The sequence below is a fragment of the Austrofundulus limnaeus genome, unplaced genomic scaffold (assembly GCF_001266775.1).
Source record: "Austrofundulus limnaeus strain Quisiro unplaced genomic scaffold, Austrofundulus_limnaeus-1.0 Scaffold6, whole genome shotgun sequence".
NCBI lineage: Eukaryota > Metazoa > Chordata > Actinopteri > Cyprinodontiformes > Rivulidae > Austrofundulus > Austrofundulus limnaeus.
Window position 1 is genome coordinate 70,506 of NW_013952408.1, and position 10,411 is coordinate 80,916.

The 10,411-nt window shown below is 38.1% G+C and overlaps 1 protein-coding gene across 1 annotated transcript in view; it reads right to left on the reverse strand.

Annotated features, from left to right (window-relative positions):
* The window catches only part of LOC106532823 (uncharacterized), a 13,800-nt gene that overhangs the window by 2,054 nt on the left and 1,335 nt on the right, over nucleotides 1-10,411 (reverse strand). The window contains exons 4-24 of the mRNA XM_014028981.1: nucleotides 6,572-6,739; nucleotides 6,271-6,408; nucleotides 6,000-6,151; nucleotides 5,511-5,614; nucleotides 5,227-5,416; nucleotides 4,928-5,056; nucleotides 4,536-4,667; nucleotides 4,286-4,421; nucleotides 3,931-4,081; nucleotides 3,332-3,468; nucleotides 3,084-3,195; nucleotides 2,786-2,849; nucleotides 2,484-2,687; nucleotides 1,852-1,997; nucleotides 1,648-1,766; nucleotides 1,256-1,377; nucleotides 1,074-1,171; nucleotides 828-964; nucleotides 556-680; nucleotides 291-436; nucleotides 70-172 (exon numbers count right to left, since the gene is read on the reverse strand). Coding sequence (XP_013884435.1) covers nucleotides 70-172; nucleotides 291-436; nucleotides 556-680; nucleotides 828-964; nucleotides 1,074-1,171; nucleotides 1,256-1,377; nucleotides 1,648-1,766; nucleotides 1,852-1,997; nucleotides 2,484-2,687; nucleotides 2,786-2,849; nucleotides 3,084-3,195; nucleotides 3,332-3,468; nucleotides 3,931-4,081; nucleotides 4,286-4,421; nucleotides 4,536-4,667; nucleotides 4,928-5,056; nucleotides 5,227-5,416; nucleotides 5,511-5,614; nucleotides 6,000-6,151; nucleotides 6,271-6,408; nucleotides 6,572-6,739 — 2,813 coding nt within the window. The remainder of the gene's footprint in view (nucleotides 1-69; nucleotides 173-290; nucleotides 437-555; nucleotides 681-827; nucleotides 965-1,073; nucleotides 1,172-1,255; nucleotides 1,378-1,647; nucleotides 1,767-1,851; nucleotides 1,998-2,483; nucleotides 2,688-2,785; nucleotides 2,850-3,083; nucleotides 3,196-3,331; nucleotides 3,469-3,930; nucleotides 4,082-4,285; nucleotides 4,422-4,535; nucleotides 4,668-4,927; nucleotides 5,057-5,226; nucleotides 5,417-5,510; nucleotides 5,615-5,999; nucleotides 6,152-6,270; nucleotides 6,409-6,571; nucleotides 6,740-10,411) is intronic.

Sequence of the window (10,411 nt, forward strand, 5' to 3'; positions counted from 1 at the left end):
TATATATATGATTTTATATGATACATCCTTATTTACACCAATTTTTTGTAAACATGGCAGCTCATTCACCTTCTTCATATCCTCCAGAGACTTCCCAGCATGCCGCTCGGTGCGTTTTTTGGCTTCTTGTTCGTACGTCTCACGGCTCGTCAGGTACTCCTCCGCCAAAATGCTTCCGAAAAAAGATCAATGTAAACATCAAATAATCCAGATATTTCATATTAGTCCTCATTAACAGTTTAACAATTTCCATCATCTCCAAACAGTCACTGCCAAAATGGTTTCCTCACCTGTCCAGTGGATCGTCAGGCTCGGGGATGATGAGCAGCCCGTACACAGCGTCAAGCACCTCTCTCATTGTGATGTGGGCATTGTAGTTGCGGTCAAATATATTGTGGCAGATGCGGCCCACACTGTTGACATTGCAGTGATACACCTGGTATTCTGTTAAGAAAAACTACAAAAAAAAAAATACAATCCAGAAACCTGCAAATTCTAAAACAAAATGACAATAAAAGCACGATGAGGTGATCTGATTGCATTTTCGCAGGATACGTGTGTGACGAAACGAACGACTGGTGGCTTCACTGGGTAAGCAGGACCGAAGTGACAGTACAGCTCAAACACGCCTTTCTCATATGGCGTGTTTGGAGGGCCCTGCATGAGAATCCTCCAGAATGCTGGAAGATTAGAAAATAAAGTGAACACTGTTGCTATGACAAAGGATGAATTTAGCAACAAAATGTACGTTTTACATAATAAATTAAAAAAATCAAAGGGAAAGAAAAAAACTGACCTTACAACGTGAAAAAGACCAAGTTACTTACCGAAGTCTGACTCTGATGGAAAGATTTTAAAGAAGGGATGCGGGTCACAATGAAGACTCTTGAGCTCCTCCAGTATGCGCCTCTCCTTTTCCATGAACCGTTTATCTTTTGACTCACAGATCTTCTGTTTCAGGACACTGTTAAGAAAAACAAAACATCTCAAATTTAAGATGAAAAGCCCTCTGATGTTAAAAACAAATAAAAGCTCAGAAATGAACATGAAAAAACGTTGTTTCCTTTGCCAACCTCTCCGTCAGCGTCACTCTGCTGTTTATCTGGCTCGGTAAGGATGTCTCTGGAAACTCGTCATATCCATGAGTTGCAAACATGCCCGTTAATGTGGACTGTAAAATAGGAAAAAAATATGAAGGCGTCATGATCCATTCACAAGTTTATAATAAACGTGTGCAGCGGTTTTTACAACAGACCTCTGAGATGGAAGATTCATCAAGTGTTTTCTTGAGTTTTCTCTGCTCCAGAGACAGAACTGTCTCGATTTCAAAGAGCTTCAGACCCTCTTTGGTTGACTGTGGTTTGAAACAGCAACCACCTTTAAAAAATGAGGATAAGTGAACAAAAGGCTCAAGATCTATAAATATAAAACAGTTATTGATGATAAATAAGCTCTCCACAGTGTCCCCAAAAAGTTACACAAGTAAAACAAACCAGAGATTGGGTGGCATTAAAATTGTAGATTGGGACATTTTTAAAACAAATCTATTTTCTGACATAAATATATGAAACATGGAACCATTATTTATTTAGCTTCACTTAAAAAAATAATAACAATGCTAAAAACGTCCAAATAAAATAACTTTACCTGTTGCATTACTGATTCCGTGCAGCATGTTGTTTTCCACTTTTCCAACAAGGATTGAATCAACAACAATGTTTGATAAAAGCAGTTTGGATGTAACGGCAACTGGTTCTATTGAGGATCTAACGAAGGAGAAAAAACAAACAAAAAACAAATAACTTCATTTGAACCACCCACAAGTTGTTTGAAATTAAGGCTAATGTTTACCCAGAGTCATTTCCATCAGTGAGACAGATGATGCGAAGTCTGCAGTCTGGGAATCTTGCCTTGACCTTTTCAAGCTCACGAAACCCACGTCTGAGTGCGTCGTACAGAAGCGTACAGCCACTCACCTCAATGTCACGTATATGCACCTAAAATATAAAAGTATGTCATTAGAGCTTTGGAAGCACTTGTTTTAAGGTGTTAAATAGCTGGACTTAGAGAGCCAGACTAGTGTTAGTTACAAAATGTTCTCCAAGTTTTATAATTGGATGAAGTCTGTGTTTTCATTTAGTTTGTAGATTATTTCTGGCATGTATTTGCTTTGTGTGCATGTTTTCCTAAAAAGTACATAGGAAACTGATCAAGCGGAAGACAAAGTAATATGCAATAATAAAAAAAGTATGAATTTATGTACAAATAGGCAAAAATAAACAAATAAATATAAAATAATAATAATGTAAATTCTCCAGTTCCAAACCCACCAATGTACAAAAAAACATGCCTGCAGGTAAATGCCTTGAGAAAAAAAAAACTAATAAAATAAAAAGTAAAAATCACACTGCTCTCAGTGGTCAGGAAACAGATCAGCTGTAACACAGGCAGTGTGAAGTTGATAAAACATCTACAGGTTGTACCTTGAACTTTTCCAGATTCTCAGTAAACGTGTGGATGGTTTTCACCATCGAATCGAACTTCACGAGGCCGATGACATGATGGAAATCATAAGCCATGCTTCTGGTGGCAAAGTTATCAAAGAGCTCTTTCACAACGTCTATCTTCTTTATGTCTGCATTTCCAAAGCACTCCTCTTCCATGGATGAACTGGTGTCAATCAGCACCTGATGGAAAAACAGTCAGAAGAAATGAATCAGTGTTTGGCCTATAGTTGTTTGTTAAAATAAAGATCTTTCAAAATATAACGTTTGCTAAGTGTTACCAGTATTGCTTCTACAGGTGTCCTGGTGGTAACAAAATCTCTGTCATCTCTGTGGTCACCAGTCCTACAATATAAAAGAACGTTAATCACTTAAAGCTTAATTTACCAAGCTCAATGACCACTTTGACTGTGGTCTACTTACACTTTAAACAATAAATCGGAAACATAAAATCTATACAAATATTCACAAACACTCATCTCAGATGTGCATTAAATTTTGATGGTTCAGTTTTATAAAGGGGTGGTTTATTTGTTACTTTTTCTTTCAGATTAATTAAACTTTGGTACAAATACTCACCTGGCTGCCAAAACATTCACATCGATACTTTCTACTTTTCCAATCAGACAGTTGCGCACATTGATCACACCAAGAGTTCCTTTGTTCTTACTCAGATAAACGCCGAGGTTGTCTGGTGGTTAAAAAAAACAAACACAGCAGTGCAGTATGTCACATCAGAGATTTACGTTAATATGAGATGAAAACTTCAGTATTATTTGAGTGTGTGCCATAGAGGTGGATGTTTAAATTTTAATCTGATGGATTACCTTCACTCAGCAGAATGAGTTTACTGCGGGAACTTCCCAGATCCTTGAGCTGTAGAGGTGATGTCACATTAAGACAAGGGAGAGATTTGAGTTCTTCCATCATATCCCCAAACGTCCACTGAACATTAACCTGGAAGCTGTGATTGAACATCAGAAATTAGTCAAAATTTTTATTTTAGAAAAGAATAGAAACAGCCTTTATTGTCCCGCGGAGGGGAAATTCAGGTGTAGCAGCAGCAGCAGATAAATAAGTCCACAAAATAATATATTGCTGTGTGACATTATCAACAGTAGCAATAATAATAGAATTAAAATAATAATAATAATAATAATAATAATAATAATAATAATAATAATAATAACAAAAATTAAAAATAAAATAAACTAAAATAACAAGGGTATAAAAATGAAATAAGATAAAAATAAAAGATACTGTATTAAGAGTTCTAAATGTTTATTCTAGCAATTCTTCCCTCATCCTCCTCTCTCATGAATGAGCATCTCTCTAATAAAATTACATGTTTAGAGCCGGAGCCTTCAAAATAGATGCAAAAAAACTGTGCAAATGTTTGCCCAAGGAAAGAAATGATGCTACTTACTTTTGACCAGACACCTTGTCGTGGTGAATCCAGAGGGGGTACGTCGTGTAGTAACGCGGTACGCTGAGCAGGATTTTCTCAACATCAGTAGCTTTCTGCAAGGAACTTTCTTGCAACGGATCTTCAGTGCAGTTTGGAATTTTCACTCCATCTTCAAAGCAAAAGAATAAACATTAAAAAAATGATAACACATCATACAATAAAAAAAACCCAGATAACTATCAATTTCAGTCTTGTGAGAAATCCCAAGGTGGAAAGAAAAAAAAACACTGTAAGATCAAAAATCAAATTCAAATATAGCAGAAATGTAGAAACAGAACATCTGTAGGACTAAACTTTTAGGTTTTGTTTTTACTTTTGATTTTCTGGAGGACATCTGCTCTTTCAAAGACAGTTGGTACTCCAGGTACTCTGACCGGCTCGCAGAGATGGTGGCCATCTCCAGACACGAGACTGATGGGAGCATAAACTTCGTGCTCATATGTCTGCTCCTGACAAAAGAAGCAAGTTTAACAGATCACCATCTAAAACTAATAAAACATTCATAAAAGTGCAAACTGGCAAAAACAAAACATGACATTAATCCTTAAATATAATTACAATACTTTTGTTTTGTAAAATAGATGTGCCCAGCAGTGCAATGAGTTCTCGAAAACATCCTCGTCCTCGATAACTTTTTCCCCTTGCTGTGGCAAAAGCCCTCTGAAGAGCATGTACAGGCCTTCAATTATGGCAATCTGCAAGAGAAATAAATAATAATAGTTCATTTTTTAAATTGATTTTAAAAAATACATTTTATTTCTAGCCAGCTTTGACACTCAAGGTCACCTTACTTACATTAAACATAAAAACCAACACAGTAATAAAAGACAAAAACAACGTACAGTGAAGGACAGTGAGATGAATGGAGGGGGATGTAAGAGTGTTTCATTTGTTTTTAATGAAATGAATACATTTCTAAAAAAGAAAAAAAATTAAACCATTTAATACCGCTTACCTTCTGGTTCCTGGTTATCGTTTCGTTCCTGCAGAGTAACTGATGCAAACTTTGGGCGAGGGGGTGACACCCAGTCAGTTCTCGTATGTAGGCAATCAGTTCATTGACGGTAGCATTTACTTGATCACTCTGGAAAATAAACAACTAAATCTGATACTTTTTACATTTCAGTGGGCATTAGGTGGCCCAAGTGGTTCATTTAAGATTCATTTTCAAGGCAACTAAAGTGTATTCATCATTAAATTTACTTAATAGATTACATCACCATTTAAGTAAAACCAAAGAAAACCACAGCTTACAATGGCATGCAGTGAAGATAAGACCACACTGATTCCTTTCAGGGTCTGCGTCACTGAAGGCACAACATCATTTGTGTAGAAAGTCTGATCATGGGGAATATCTTCAGGAAAGGAGGACAAAGCGAAGGAAACTGTTGACCCATCAGAAATCCCATACTTTTGCAGTGTGTCATTATTGGAGCCTTTTTCTCTGCAAACAACAAAAACCAGAAGAATTGTTTATATGCAGGGGAAAAATAAAAATACTGCATTGAAGGCTGCATATATTCAGTGCTTTGAATTACTTGTAATGTAGGACATGTGCTGGGACTCCACTTTCGTTTGACAGCTTTTGTATCAAATCATCCATAGTGTCGCTTTCTAGGTCCACCAGAACCTCGAAATATCCCTTCAATCAGTTGAAAGAGACGTTAAAAAACACATCATGAGGAAAAATACATCACATTTTTTATTTTACTTTTTTTTTTTTTAATTGGGGGGAAGATGTTATATATTTTTTCTTCTTTCTGCTCCTTTTCATTTGACTATGTTGTGATCGTGTTTTTGACACGTTATTGCATTATTTGTTTGTTTCTGTTATTATTTGTTTGTTCTTATTTGTTTGTTGAATGAAATAAAGTTCTATAAAAAAAATAGACATGTTAAAAACACATCATGAGAAAAAATATGTCACATTATTTTAACATACAGTGCTGCTTTTTGAGAGAAGAACAGATTTTTATTTTTTTTATTTTTTCGTTTAAAGCATATAATAAGCAGTGGTTAAATCATACCTTGAGCATGATATGGCATCGAATGATTTGAGTTCCACCACTTTCACCAGACTTTTCTTCTAGTATCTGCGGAGTCTCACACAGGTTTTCCTTTGGTGTAAATATGGCATAGACTACGTCCCCATTTCTGATGTGTCTCTCTTTAAAGGACCCTAAAAAACAATAGGACATTTGCAGTTTAAAAGCTGGACTTGATTTTACATTAACCTCAATCAAAAACACGGAAATGTTTGCAAAGTATTCTAAATACTTTCTGTTCAAATCTACTCACATTTGTTGAAGAAGGGATCATCTGTTAGAGGCATCCCATCGATGGAGTAGATACAAACTCCTTTGGTGTTTCCAACGTTTTCGAGGAAACAGATTCGGAGCATCAGATCCTCAACTGTGTTTTGCGTAGGGTCCATATCTGTCACATTGCAATGTCAAAGATTTAAGCTACAAAGGCTTTTATAATTATTTAAACTTTGCAATAGTTTCAAAGCTTAAAAATATGCTTACACTTCTGGTTTGTTCATAGTTTCTGTAAACAGTTCTATAAAATGAAAAAAAGTTAATAGTTTATGTCTTACCTTTAATCGGCTTCCGTTCAGGACATTTAGGGTATGTGTACCACAAACAAAATGACTCAGCTGGTTTCTGCACAGGTGTTACAGTTTGGACTTGCCGCTCTGGCGCTCTGAGCCTCTGAACAAAGTTTTTCATTGCTGAAAAACGGTTCTTTTCTACATGACTTAGACCTAAATAATAATAAAAAATAAAAAATAAAAAAAACAAACAAATGAAAAACAATACAAACCTTTTCACATACAATGATAATTTTAAGTGGTGGTATCACTCTACTAATCAGCTAACAGTGGAACAAATTTTTTATTTAGTAGGTTAGCTTTTTCACTAACTAAAATCAGAATCAGAATCAGAATCAGAATCAGAATCAGGTTTATTGGCCAAGTATGTTGACTCACACAAGGAATTTGTTTCCGGCTGTTCATGTCTCTAGTATTAACACTGTACAGATACTTTACATATAATTTACACATATTACACAATATACAGAAAGATTCACATTATACTACATTTAATCAGGATATATATCTGTGCGGTGTGCTTTACAGTGTTATTCACAAAATATATATATATATACTGTATATAATAATAAAAATAAAATAAATAAATAAAAATAAATAAATAAATAAAAAATTAAAAAAGACTACCGGGTATATGACAGCAATATTCAAAGTTAATATTAAGTATTAATTCGACAGCAGCAGTGTAGAGGTCGATGACTATGAATAAGGTGCATTAATGCAGTTATGTAGAATAAGAGTGATAGATACTTCTCTGTAGTGTAGAATATATGATCTAGCTGATGGATGTCTGATGATCAGCTGTTGATGATGGTGATGGCCTGAGGGAAGAAACGGTTCTTGTGTCTGACAGTCTTAGTGGATAGAGTTCTGTAGCGTCTGCCAGACGGGAGGAGTTGGAACATGTTGTGATTAGGGTTGGGCGATATTGGCAAAAGAATTAATCACGATTAATTGTGGTATTTAGCCGGCAACGATTAATTTGACGATTAATCCTCTGGAGTCCCTGGACGCCCTTATGTCCTGGTCACATGACCTATTTAGTGGGAAAGATTTGCTCTTCGTAAAAATATTTTCCAAATTGTGTCAAAATCAGACTTCAGGCGATACTTCAAATTTTAAATTGTGATGATAGATAAATAAATTACAGAACTTTTGTTTAAATGTTCGTCATATTTGAAGCGAAGAGGAGCACCAAGCCGACTGACCGGGGAAATCTCCAGTCAGTCTGCCTGGTGGCTTTAATCGTATTAATCGTCAAGTGCCAAAAAATAATCGATTAATGTTTTTCTGACGATTAATTGCACACGATACGATTATGCCCAACCCTAGTTGTGATCTGGGTGTGTGGAGTCTGTGATGATTTTCTCAGCCCGTTTCCTGGTTCTTGTGCGATACAAGTCCTGAATGGAGGGCAGTGAGGCCCCGATGACCTTCTCAGCCGTCCTCACAGTTCGCTGCAGCCTGTTCCTGTCCTGCCTTGTGGCTGCTCCAAACCAGACTGTTATGGATGTGCACAGGATGGACTGAATGACTGCAGTGTAGAACTGGATCAGCAGCTCCTGAGGTAGGTCCAACTTCCTCAGCTGGCATAGGAAGAACATGCTGGGCCTTTTTGAGGATGGAGGAGATGTTGGGCTCCCACTTCAGGTCATGTGAAATGGAGGTTCCCAGGAACATGAAGGACTCTACCGTAGACATGGGGCTGTTGAAGATTGTGAGGGGCAGCATTGCAGGGGGGTGTCTCCTGAAGTCCACTCTCATCTCTACAGTCTTGAGCGTGTTCAGCTCCAGGTTGTTCCGGCTGCACCAGGACATCAGTCGTTCCACCTCCTGTCGGTATGCAGTCTCGTTTTTCATCACGGATGAGTCTGACGACTGTAGTGTCATCTGCAAACTTCAGGAGTTTAACAGTCGGGTCATTAGAGGTGCAGTCATTGGTGTATAGAGAGAAGAGCAGTGGAGAGAGCACACATCCCTGAGGGGCACCAATGCTGATGGACTGTGAGGAGGACATGATTTTTCCTAACTGCACCTGCTGCGTCCCGCCCGTCAGGAAGCTGGTGATCCACTGACACATGGCAGGAGAAACAGTGAGTTGGGAGAGTTTGGTGGAAAGAATGTCAGGGACGATAGTGTTAAACGCCAAGCTGAAATCAAGAAACAGGATTCTTGCATAAGTCCCCGGGTGATCGAGATGTTGCAGGATGAAATGCAGTCCCATGTTGACAGCATCATCCACTGACCTATTTTCCTGGTAGGCAAATTGCAGGGGGTCTAGCAGATGACCAGTGATGTCCTTCAGGTGGGTCAGGACCAGCTGTTCAAAGGACTTTATGATCACAGACATTAAGGCGATGGGCCTGTAGTCATTCAGTCCTGTGATGGAGGGTTTCTTGGGGACTGGAAAGATGGTAGAGCGTTTGAAGTAGGAGGGAACTTCACACAGCTCCAGTGATCTGTTGAATATATTTGTGAAGATTGGAGCCAGTTGGTCAGCGCAGGTCATAAGGCAGGAAGATGAGACACCATCTGGTCCTGGTGCTTTTTTATCTTTTGTTTCTGAAACAATCGGCTCACATCGGCTTCGCATATCTTGAATGCAGCTTCAGTAGTGGGGGGAGGGTGAGATAGAGGGTTCTTAACCGTGTTTCCATCAAGGCTTTTTGATACGCATTTAGAAGTGTCGCACTGAAAATGCGAAGAAAAAAAAAAGTCGGATGGAAACAACAAAATTCGAAAAAAAAAATCCTCAATTCGCTAAAAAGTTTTTACACTTGCTTGAGGTGGTTTTTGGATGATTTGCAAAGTAGTTAATGCACAAAACGGGAGATGGAAACACGTTTGTTGAATAAATTCTGATGTAGCGCATATTTACCTCACGTGACGTTCAGCTGTTTCCGCTTTCCTGCCTCGTCCCGGCGTAGTTGTGGCACGTGCCTTTCTGCTGCGTAGTTTAACATTGCGTTTATTTCCCTACGTCTCCTGGCAGCGTTAAACATAGCCTGTACTAGCTAAATAGATAGAATAATTATAAATTGCCCAATGGCAAGGCATTCATGAAAAAAAATCGCTTCATTGTCCCGAAGTCAGTAGCCTCTGCTAGTTAGCAAGTTTCACTTCCTGTTTACTACCGCAAAGCTTGTCGCCGAAGTTTGACGTAATCACGCGTTGCGTAGCCTCGTTTATTCGCATCAAACAGTCAAGAGGGAATCTAGATGGAAACAGTCTAAATTCGAATTTTTGTTTATTTAATTTTTTGCGAATTTTGAAAAGTTCGATAAAAATTCATTTTACAACTGGATGGAAACATACGGACTGTCTTGTTGATGAGCTGTGGGGTTGTAGAGAGGTGTGAATGCTCTTCTCGAACCTACAATAGAAGCTGTTCAGGTCGTCAGCAAGGGCTTTGTTAGCCTCGGAAGGTGGGGGATGATGGTCTTCTGTAGTTTGTGATGTGCTGAAGGCCTCTCCACACTGAACCAGGGTCATTGGCTGAGAGCTGACTTTTCAGCTTTTCAGAATAGCATTTTTTATCCACTGATCTCCCTGGTCAATGTAAAAGGTATAGGTTTGCTAACTCTAAACAGCTAAAACAAGTAAAAGCTAGCAGAAGCTTACACTAGCTAATCGCTAATTGCTAAGACAAATTTCACTCAAGTCAGTGTCACAAGTCTTTGTCTCCTTCCAGATGAAGACTGTTGGGACTCACACAAACCTGTTAATGTTAGTTTGTTAGTGAACTTTAGATTGGCAAAACCTCATTTAGTGGAAGACAATGCTGACATGTGTGTGTGTGTGTGTGTGTGTGTGTGTGTGTGTGTG